Genomic DNA, 11,174 nt, shown 5'->3' on the forward strand with positions numbered 1-11,174 from the left:
AGTCAGAGCCCAGGGCTGGAGAGCAGCTGTGGTTACAGACTGGAATGGGGAGCTTCTGGCTGGATGTAAAGGGAGGAACAAAACAATTAAGATGTCCAAGCTTTAGGACAGCAACCTGCAGTGCGGGGGATGCTCTCAAGAGGTGAAACCAGCAGTTGTGTCTAAGTGGAGGGAAACAATTGTTTTCCATCTCTTACATATTCCATTTAATGGAAGAACAAGGCAAGAGCAATATTGAGTGTTTCTGTGGAGTTTCTGGGTTATTTTCCCCTCTTTGTTCTCTATGTGGAGTCACTATATGCTGGAAGTTTACTTTCCTTCCTTTGGAAATCTGCAGGCACAGTTTACTGAGCTGTCCCTGTGCTTAATTTATGTTGGGGAAAAAAATCAGGACATTAAAGCTAAGATATTCTGAGCACAAACTGCTATAAGGTAATGAGGATAAAAGTATTCTCTGGTTGCATTTTGTTTTTCTTCTTTATATTTTAAACACACTTCAGCAAATGTGAAATGTATGGGAAATAAAAGAACAGTAAAGGCTCCAAGGACTGGAAACCTCAAAATATTTTTTCCATTGGGAATCTTTCAGGATATTAGCCCTGTGTTATGTTTCTTCTGTGAAAGATACACTGCTAACAAATACTTTACATGCAAATACAAGCCACCTCTTAATTTTAAAAATAACTTTGTGAACTGACCCATTGGTTTCTGGTATATATTTTGCTCAAGCATTTTTACTCCCACTTTTCTGTCAGTGCCCTGCTGTCCTGGAGGCTGACTCAAGGGATGTTTGTGCTCTGCTTTTAGAGGGTTGCTCTTCCAAAAGGAGGATGTCATGTGAACAAAGATGACATTTTACATCTCAAGGTTATTTGCTCCTATTTCCTGAAGTGAAGGGTAGGACTTTATTTTGTTCTTTCCTTTGGTAAGAAAGAAAATTCTGTTTATTTCCAGTGAGGCACATCACTGTTCACGGAGAAGGGACAGCAAAAATATCTTTTGCATCTTTATTCCCCCAGTCCTGCCACCTGCAAACCTTGAGCATTTAAAGTCCCTGCTGTGCCAGAGTAGTTAAAAGATTCCTCCTTTCTAAGTCAGTGCCTTGGAATCACTGGGGGGCGTTGACATTTACTTGTTTCCTTGCCTAATGTTGAAAAGAGAAGTGCAGTGGTGACACCACTTGCAAAGACGAATTAGGGAACATTAATGATCTTTTTGGTCTCATCCTCTCCCTGCTTGTATCTTTTAAAGACAGTCTCCTGTAGTTTATTCCTCCCTTCCCCAAGTGTTGTTGGAGAACACTTTTCTCCTTAAAAAGACAGAATAACCAAAGCTTCAGAAAGAATTCCACCAATCTGGGAAAATTTGGAAAAGATTTAAAATAATATGTGTTCTCATCCCAAGAAGATATAGACACATTTATAGACATCAGTAGAAACAATCACACTTGTTACCTAATTCTCAGAGGTGTTCTTCTCTTAAGCTTTATTAATTTTAATTAATTTTGCAAAGTAGGTGACGCTAATTAATTTGAAATACTGCTTTAAATAAGCTTAAATGTCATTAGTTTTATGCAACTATGTGGAAAAGAACATTAAGGTGAGGAGAGTTTGGGGAATTGGGCGCCACAAGGTTGATTTCCTTCCTCGAGCAGAGTCAGTCCGGGAAAAATGTAGGGAGAAGTTGTGCTCTGTATAAGGTCTCTCTGGGGTTAAGAGGTCTCTCTATAAGGGCTGCGTTTTCCTAAATAACGCATATTCTGTACCAAGTAACCTTATCAGAATCATCTGTTTTGGTGATCATGGCTCATGTTCTGGCTGTTGTGTTCTGCCCTGTCCCTCTATCTCCCATACCTGCTGGAGAGCCCTCGTCATAGCTGTGAAGGAGATAAATTCCTTATTAAACGCTGCCACCTGGGGTTTGTGTTTAGAGGTGAGCCGGGTGCATTAATTTAAAGTCACGATTCAAGAAATGCGTTTCAATATCATCTTTCCAAGTCCCCCTCGCGGTGACGTCACGCTCCCTTGGCCCGGCCCACTTAGCGACGACGCGTCGGGGTCGGGTCGCCATCTTGGCCAATCAGCGAGAGCGATTCCCCGGAAGTGAAACGGCGTCCTGGAGCCCAGCGGCGCCGCGCGTTGCCACGGCAACGGCCTGCAGGATGGTAAAGGGGGGGCAGTGAGGGGAGCGAGACTGGGGGCGGCATGGCGAGTGGGACCGTGAGGGGAGCGAGATTAGGGGGGCATGGCGAGTGGGACCGTGACGGGAGCGAGACTGGGGGCGGCATGGCGAGTGGGACCGTGACGGGAGCGAGACTGGGGGCGGCATGGCGAGTGGGACCGTGAGGGGAGCGAGATTAGGGGGGCATGGCGAGTGGGACCGTGAGGGGAGTGATATTGGGGAGCCATGGTGAGTGGGATCCTGAGGGGAGCGAGCTTGGCGAGTGGAATCGTTAGGGGAGCGGCATGGGGAGTGGGACCGTGAGGGGAGTGAGACTTGGGGGGGAGGGGGGCATGGGAGGTGGGACCGTGAGAGGAGCGAGCTTGGGGGCCATGGCGAGTGGGACCCTGAGGGGAGTGACATTTGGGGGGGCATGGGGAGTGGGACCGTGACGGGAGCGAGACTGGGGGCGGCATGGCGAGTGGGATCCTGAGGGGAGCGAGACTGGGGGCGGCATGGCGAGTGGGATCCTGAGGGGAGCGAGACTGGGGGCAGCATGGCGAGCGGGACCGTGAGGGGAGTGACATTTGGGGGGGCATGGGGAGTGGGACCGTGAGGGGAGCGAGACTGGGGGCGGCATGGCGAGTGGGATCCTGAGGGGAGCGAGACTGGGGGCGGCATGGCGAGTGGGATCCTGAGGGGAGCGAGCTTGGCGAGTGGGACCGTGAGGGGAGCGAGACTGAGGAAGGTTCTGGGACCGTGAGGGGAGCGAGACTGGGGCGGGGGAGACTGGGACCGTGAGGGAAGCGATATTGGGCGCGGCGTGGAGAGCGGGACCGTGAGGGGGGCAGCATGGGGAGCGGGTCCCCGCGGCTGTCCTGCGCCACCGCCTCTCCCTTGTTACCCGCAGGCGTCCGAGGAGCGGGAGTGGGGCAGGCGGGCGGCCCGGCTGCGGGCCGAGCTGGAGCGGGAGCAGCGGCTGGATGAGGAGCTACGGGCGGTAAGAGCTGCGGGGGCGGCCGCCCTCAGGGAGGGGGAAGGCTGAGGAGAAGAGTTCGCTTGGCTTTACCTTTGCCTGTCAAAAGTTTTCTCCATTAACAGTCATTTACTGACTCGGAAAGTCTTGCTTCACTGCACAGTCTCCTTGCCTTCTCCCAAATGTGCGTGTGCGAGAGGTGGTATGGAAATTGTTTGTTCTCATCAGGCAGAAGAGAGCAGAAAGCAGAGAGCGCTGCAGCTGGAGCGAGAGCAAAAGCTGGCGGCTGAGCTGGCGAGGCGGGACCTCGAGAAAACGAGAGATGAGAAGATCAGGCAACAAGTCAGAGCAAACAGGTAATTCAGAAATTTCCCAGCTGTATCAAATTGGCTGCTCCTGTTATCAGATTTGGGAAAGCTGTAGCAGGAGTGGAGACGACTCAGACCTGGAAGGAAAAGTTACTTTGAGATCGAAGTATAATAATAAGTTAATTTTAAGCAAATTCTGTCAATAAAAAAGTTGATCCACAAAATTTTCATTTTGAATATATTTATATGTACTAATATATAAATATGTATATTTATATGTATGTATTTATACTTGGGCATATCTGTGAGCATACATGTGTATGTACGTGTACCTGTGCTTAGATAGTTAGAAGTGAAATATGCAGAACTGTTGATAGCACATGTAGAAATATAGGTTCCTCTTGTTTTCAAATGGATTTTTTTCTTTTTCTGCCCTTTAACTAGAGCAATATTTTTCATCAGGCTTGCCCCAATGAAAAGTACTGTGTTTAAATAGTGATGGAAACACAATTTCTTCCCCTAGATACCTACCCTCTTGTAATAGGATAATTTTTTTTTCCCCTCCAGTCTTGAACTTCGAGAGTTAGAAAGAAAGCTGAAATCTGCTTATATGAATAAAGAACGAGATGCACAGATTGCTGAAAAAAAAGCTATACACAATGAGAACATGGTAATTAGCATATCCCAGCACCTGAGTCACATAATTCTTTTTATGGATTGTGTAGGAGATTTTTCCTTTGACCTTTTCTATCTAAAATATTGTTCAAGCATTCAGTGTTATTGAAAATATATTTTGTGTTATGAAGGATTAAAGCAATAACTAGCTATAAGAAAAAGGTTTACTTTGCCATTGCAGTTGAAAGAGTAGTGATTGAATTAGGTGTATGACTAGTTATATTTGTTATTTTACTGGTTTTGTAGTATTTACCCAAGTCCAAACTATGATACCCTTTGTACAGTAAGTGTTTACAGTGGTGAATCCTTACCTCAGAGTCTGGTTGTTGAAAACAATGTTACTCTCTCCAAACAGTGATCTGGGTAACTTCAGAAGACTTGCAAGCTTGTATTTATCTGTACAAAGATTGGTGGTCAGGCAGGTGATTCTGATGGTGTTAATGCTTTATACAGGGCTCAGTGCAGGCACTTGCTGTATAGCAATGTGTTCATTGAGGGTGTTCTCTGTAGCCCAGCCTCATTCCAGTCATTGTGCTGATGTGAGTGAGTCCCACCTGTCATCCAATGCTCAATACTTTGTTCTTTAATTATTTTTAGTGCTCCTCCAGTTGGTCAGATCTTGAGGGTGCCCTTCAAGGGTTCTACTGACTGGATTAAGCTATTAAGCATGTTAAGGCTCTATATTTATAGATTGAGGTGGAAGACTTTCATTTCTGATAATGCTGCATAATTCCTTTCCATACTGTGTATTTTTTCATTACAAGCTGTAGTAGTGGGAGTGAAAAGGAATCTTGCATTGCCTTTTTCCCCACAGAAATGGGAGGATGAAGTAGCCCAAGAGATGAAGGAAGAGTATGACAGGTATCTGAAAGAAGAAATGTCTGCAGAACTGAAGCGAAACCAGGAGAAGAAAACTTACCATCAAGAACTGGACAAACAGGTTGAGGAACAGGAGAAGAAGAAGCAAGAGGCTTATGAAGAGTTTCTAAGAGAGAAACACATGATTGATGAAATTGTAAAAAAGATCTATGAAGAAGAACAAATGTTAGTTACTTTGAATTTTTATTATTTATTAATTTAAAACAAAGCAACTCATATAACTCTGCACAAAAAGCTAATTTGTATGCACCTATTCCATATAGATACTAAGCCCATTTTAGTTTCCCTTGGTCACATTTTAGTAACAACAGACTGACTTGCATGGATTTTCTTGTTGAAACCTCAGAATGTCCCAGTCACTCTTGTGTCCTTGTTCCCCAAATATGAAATCCAGCTTATTTTTAGGAGGGCTTCCATTGGGCCCATCATGTTGAACACAACATCATATTAGACATTTCTGCCTCTCTTCTTGTCCCTGCCTTACCACCAGATGCTTTGTTTGCGTGTCTTAGGAACAGAGAAGGTGTCTGAGGGCAGAGTATTTTGTCTGTGTGGGGGAGAGTTCAGTGTAAATAAAAAGTTTAGGGGTTGTGGTGCTATTGGGCTTTGTTTTCTTTCTCTTTGATGGGGCATACATAAGATGCAGCAGCAGTGTGTACTTTTGTGTACAGTCTGCCTTCCAGAAAGGTGTTAGACATGAGATTCCCTTCTTGGGGCAGTTTATTACTAAGTAGTTTCAATTTAGCTATCTAGTTTCTAGCTGAATGGTTAAGGAGAGTCACTTAAATCTCAGTCTCAGGAATATGTTAATGGTGAGCATCTGGTTAAATACTTACTTACTTATTATGTTAAATAATTATTTGAACCGTTTTTTTCCATCTTGTACAGGGAAAAACAACGGAAATTAGATAAAATAAGAGAAACTCAGACATATATTGAAGAGTTTATAAAAGAACAAGCTATCTGGAGGAAGAGGAAACAGGAAGAGATGGAAGAAGAAAATAGGAAAATTATGGAGTTTGCCAACATGCAACGACAAAGAGAAGACGGTTGGATGGCTAAAGTTCGAGACAGTGAAGAGAAAAAACAGAGAGTTCAAAACATGGTATCAAAAATTGAAATTGTAAAAAAAATTGTTGTATGTTTTTGTCTTTCATTTAGAAACCTTTCCTTCTTGTACTAGCTTGCCAAGACCATGGAAAGAGAAGAACAGAGGCGTAAAGAACGGGAACAAATCCTCCAAGATCTGTATATGGAAGAACAAGAAGCGATGGAAAGGAAGAAGGAGATGGTAAGTGCTGCCAGGTACATGTAAGATTTTTTTTCCACATGTTGGATTTCTAAGTCTGTTAGTGTTGTTTGTGACTTCGGGGTTTCCAGTTATGTTCTAGCACAAAGTATTTATTTTCAACTCTATTTTCTAAATGTTCTCAGTCAGGCAGTTTATAGATTAGCTTAGGTTTTGGAGGGAAAATTTGTACTTTGAGTTTCCTTTTCTGTTCCTAATATATTTAATTTCAACCAGGAAGGCAAGTGAATGTTTTGAATACCCTTGTGGCCCCATTTATACATTTATTTATCTTGTGAAGGAGAACACCAGTAACTTTCAAGTTTAGATTTAAGCTAAGCAGTTTAATTAATTGGGTTTTTTCTGCATGTCTGTTTCCTATGGGCCTGGATATACTCTGTCTTACCTTGCTGTGGGTGACAGACAAAATGTAACAGTGTTGAGATACCAAACACTGCAGTTTTCAGAGTGTTGTTCAGGATGACTGTCTGTTGATTCCCTTCATCATAGTGGGAAAAAAAATCCCCTTTGGTTTTGGACTTAATTTTGAGAATCTTGTGACATTTGCCAAGCTGATTAATACTGGAGAGCACTGTCAGATATGGAATGTTTGCTCCAGTTAGTTATGCTAGGAGTTAAGAGCTACAGTAAATTTATTCCAGGATAAATGGAGTAGATTGGCTGCTGCTGAGAATTTTTCAAAGTATTTTCAGTAATACTGCATTTTACTAAATTTCCTTTCTAGGCAGAAATTGAAAAGAGAATAAGGCAGCGCCTAGACTTAAGGCAAGCATACGAAAAGCAGGTTGCTCTAAAGGCAGCAGAACAAGAAGCCAGGAGAGAAGAGGACAGAGCTCTGGAGCAGCAGATTTTGGCCCAGCTGGCCGAGGAGGATCGCATTGAGCAGCTGAACGCACAGAAACGGAGAATGAAACAGCTCGAACACAAAATGGCCGTGGAAAAAATCCTCGAGGAGCGGCGCAAACAGTACATTGCAGAAAAGGTGAGAGTTTCACATGCACCTTCAGGTTGTGCAGTGTTTAAGATAGGAATACTTGTGCTATCCTGAGGGACAATGGTGTTGGTAAGGAAAGGTGATGGGAATTTCAGAGAATAGTGCGGGGAACCAGGACCTTGTTTTGGTTTCTAACAAGAAAAAAGTATTTTAGAGCTAACCTTTTTTGTAGCTCAAGAGGTTGGGGTCAACAACATTCCTGCCCTCCTGTGTAGCTGTGTACTGCACATACCTCTTTGGGAGCCATGAGATCAGCAACACAACTGCTGTCCAGTTTCACATCCCTGGTCAGCTGCACTGGTAATGATGCTTGAGGAGGGGATGGCCTAGTCTTGCTTTGAGGTTAGGTCTCTTTTATTGAGATCTGAGGAAGAAAAGGTGTAAGCTGAAAACAAGACATGGAATCCCATAGTCCTGTTTTCAGACTTCTGTATAGGGTATAAATCACCAGTGTAATGTGAATTGCAATTTCCAGTCATCAGTGTGAGAATTCATAGCTATTGTTCCTTTCCCTGGATTAGAGCAGTAGGGCTGCTCTAATCTGAGAGCCAAAAAGCCACCAGAACTGAACATTGCCTGCCTTCCAAAGGACTTCTGACACCAAACACTTGGATAGCAGACTCACCCCACGACTTGCCATTCAGTTTTCTCTTTGTTTTCCAGTTGCCAGACAGATATTATTTAAACAATGCTTTGTAGGTTTTCCATACACTTTTCCATCCTTTTCAAGAGCATTTCCTGTGACCAGGAATTAGGAAGTAGAAGTTCAAAATTTATTCCGCTAAAATTTTTTTCTCATTATGCTGTTGTGGAGAGTGGTGGAAACAAATGCTCACAGAGCTGAAACAGAACTTAGGAAAACTTGTTTATTGTAGGAGCGTGAACTTGAAGAAAGAGAGTTAGAGAAGAAAAGGCAAGAAAGGATCCGTGCAATTATTGAAGAGGAGAGACAGAAACTCTTGAAGGAGCATGCATGGAAATTGCTGGGTTATCTTCCTCGAGTAAGTGAATTGTATTTTAAATACTTTCAATGTCTGTCCTGTAAATTGGTTTTCTCCTGGATAGTTCAAGGTGAAGCTGCAAACTGTGCCAGTTCCTGGAGTCAGTGGATGTCCCTTCTGTGTCAGCTCACCTGCTCTCACCTCTTCCTTTTGCCTTTGAGCTGGGCCTGTTTCCAGCACTGCTCTTTGTGCTGAGGGGCTTTGGGCTCTCTGGCACTACTGATACCTTGTACAGAACTCTCTGAAAGCTTCCACAGCACTTTGCACGTCCTGTGTTTGAAATATGGAACATGAGTTCTACAGCAGGGCTTCTCTAGCTAGAAAGGAGTCCACCACACCTTAAAATCCATTTCCACAAATTTCTCAGTTGCGATTTTGGCAGCAATTTCTTGCAGCTCTTTGGCTTGTCTGCCAAATATTCCAGAACTATGAACTCTGCAGCAGTGCAATGAACTGCAGCATTTACAGAAGCATTACAGAGCTTCCTCTGTTCATCTCGGTGTTTTTAAAAGTTAAAAAGATGGAAGCAGTTATTGCAATAAACTACAATTTATTTTGTATTGTGCTTCACAATTGGAAAGATCTCCTAGTAGTACACAAATGAACGGAGAGCTGCCTTAGGGATGTAAAATTGCATTTACAGAAGAGAGGGAACTATGCAGCTGTTAAAGAAATTCTGCAATACTGGAAAACCTTAAGTAGAACAGAGTTTAACATTTATTCAAATATTAATACCATAATCGGTGCAGGAGTGTGTAACACTTGGAGTGAGTTGTTCTCTAATGTGAATTTAATTAAAGGATAACTCATATTGACAAAATTTTGATAAAATTAAACTTTAAATTAATTAAATTGAATTAAAATTAAACAAACTTAATTTAATTTTTTCTGGTTTGAATTTTCTGTTGTAGAAAGCCTTGGCAATTTCAGCGTCCAGGGCTCACACATGTGCTATGTATGATGTTCTACTTTTCTGTTCTCTGCTTCAACACTGTCTTGAGTTGGGTGTTCCTACATCTCATTACTTCACTCAAAATGGTTAAACAGCAAAGTGCTACCAAATAGGAAACTTTGCAATATAAATGCAGTCTGTAACTTTTTTCCTCTTATTTAAATGCTGCAAGGTATGTTCTGTGGGTCATACGTTTTTTAACAGTAAAATTAATTTAGAATTAGAAATTTAGATTTCTATGTGAAGCTCCTCTTCTCAAAAACATAGTTTTTGATTAAGGTGTCCAGCATTACTTGGTTTCCTGTTATTTCTTTGTATGATTTAATTCCAGCACAGGTAAAGGGGGAGACAGAGCCCCAGCCCAGCCTGGGCCTCTTTTCACTGCAGTTGCTTGATTTTACCAAACCTGCCCCTGTGCTGTACTGATTCTAATCACTCCTGTGAGCAAGAGAATGCAGCTAAATGTTGTCTTTTGGCAGAAAAAAAGGGGGCACAGATTGTAATTCACCTGTTTGGGTTTTGTGCCCGTTTTCAGGCTTGCTTTAAAGGCACCATAGTATTATGGATACCATATTTTCTCCAAAGAAAATTTCAGAAATTCATAGTTTTTACCTTATGATATTTCTTTCCTGTTAATGCAGGGAATACTCAAAGATGAAAATGATATTAACATGCTTGGAGAAGATTTCCGGTTGGCTTACCAGCAGAGAAGAGGTAATGAACTTTCAGAAGAGAGCTGAACCTTCCCCCAGCTCAGCTCCTGCTTTGCCACTAGGTGTCATCGGATTCCCAGTGAAAACTTCATTTGCTTTTAACGTGAGGAATTCCTTTTTAATAGCATTAACAGCCTTCATTTTAAAACCGAAGTTCTAAACGGATGAGCAGTTAGTTTTTTAGAAGTGCATTTGAATTTTTTAGAAGTCCATTTGCATTTTATAGAAGTCCACTTGCATTTTTCATCAATAAACTGTTTTGGAGTTCTCAATTCTTCTCAGTTAGTCATGTAGTAATGTTAGAAATGTTTTCTTCAGCAATGCAGCAGAACCCTAACCTAGCATGTGTATTCCAGTCTGGACTGAAGCGTTCTCCTAATGCACTGGGAAGATGTGGCTGCACTGGCACTACACTACTACAGCCCTCATTCAAATGCAGTGTGTCTCATCTCCACGAGGTAGATCTGAGGTACTTCACTGGTAGGATCTAAGCAGATATGTTGTGTCATTCTGAGGTCAGAACTACTATTTATACCTTTCTTTAAATGCATAAACTGAATGGTTTTGTCCTATGTTCTTACTCACTTACTCTGAGGGATGAATCCATTGAAATAGCTGAGGTGTGGCAGAGGTTCATGCAGGAGCACAGGCTTGTATTACTCCTGTTCATAAATGTACACACAATAGGCTCAGCTCCTCTACCCTGAATCTGTTTTCTAGTTATTGATTACAATGATGAATAATGAAATTTTTATATGGATGTGATGCTTGTAGAGCACCTGGGAATATGGAGTCATTGCTCCTGCCTGTATCCCAAAGCAGCAGCTGATGGCCAGGGAAGGGTTTAACAATTCCACCTTGACTGAAGGAACACTTTTACACAACCCAGCTCCATGGGACTGTGGAGTCTGTCTGGGTGATGAGGGGCAAGTCTCATGTGTGGTTATGCCAGCCAGGGGCGCTCAGATGGGATTGCTAAAACAAGTTATGGTCATTTCTATAAAAGAGCTGTTGGTGCTTAAATTAGATGCTAGACCAGCTAGCTTTGAGGGGAGATCTGTTACAGAGAACAGACCAGGCCAATTTTCCAACCACGTGTTTTAAAAAGGACATGACATTTTCTTCTCAAGTGGATCACTGGTTAGTTTATTTCTGTTGCAACAAAGAATTTTCTGAGACTAAATCCTGACTTCCTTGGACTGAATAT

The 11,174-nt window shown here is 42.6% G+C and overlaps 1 protein-coding gene across 1 annotated transcript; it reads left to right on the plus strand.

Annotated features, from left to right (window-relative positions):
- The first annotated feature begins 2,839 nt into the window (after positions 1-2,839).
- On the plus strand, positions 2,840-10,239 carry MNS1 (meiosis specific nuclear structural 1). Its single transcript, XM_063170138.1, has 10 exons — positions 2,840-2,876; positions 2,925-3,160; positions 3,365-3,492; positions 4,012-4,114; positions 4,934-5,163; positions 5,887-6,103; positions 6,182-6,289; positions 7,032-7,289; positions 8,177-8,302; positions 9,896-10,239. The coding sequence occupies exons 1-10, from the start codon at positions 2,840-2,842 to the stop codon at positions 9,992-9,994; spliced, it is 1,542 nt and encodes a 513-aa protein (XP_063026208.1). The 3' UTR covers positions 9,995-10,239.
- The last annotated feature ends 935 nt before the right edge of the window (positions 10,240-11,174 follow it).

The sequence above is a fragment of the Melospiza melodia genome, chromosome 15, assembly GCF_035770615.1.
Source record: "Melospiza melodia melodia isolate bMelMel2 chromosome 15, bMelMel2.pri, whole genome shotgun sequence".
Classification (NCBI taxonomy): domain Eukaryota; kingdom Metazoa; phylum Chordata; class Aves; order Passeriformes; family Passerellidae; genus Melospiza; species Melospiza melodia.

Excerpts from the sequence above, each read along its gene's own strand:
- MNS1 (XM_063170138.1), top strand. The coding sequence starts at position 2,840 with ATGGCGAGTGGGATCCTGAGGGGAGCGAGCTTGGCGA. Across the intron at positions 3,161-3,364 it reads TGGATGAGGAGCTACGGGCG|GCAGAAGAGAGCAGAAAGCA; the intron begins GTAAGAGCTGCG and ends TGTTCTCATCAG. Across the intron at positions 8,303-9,895 it reads TGCTGGGTTATCTTCCTCGA|GGAATACTCAAAGATGAAAA; the intron begins GTAAGTGAATTG and ends CTGTTAATGCAG.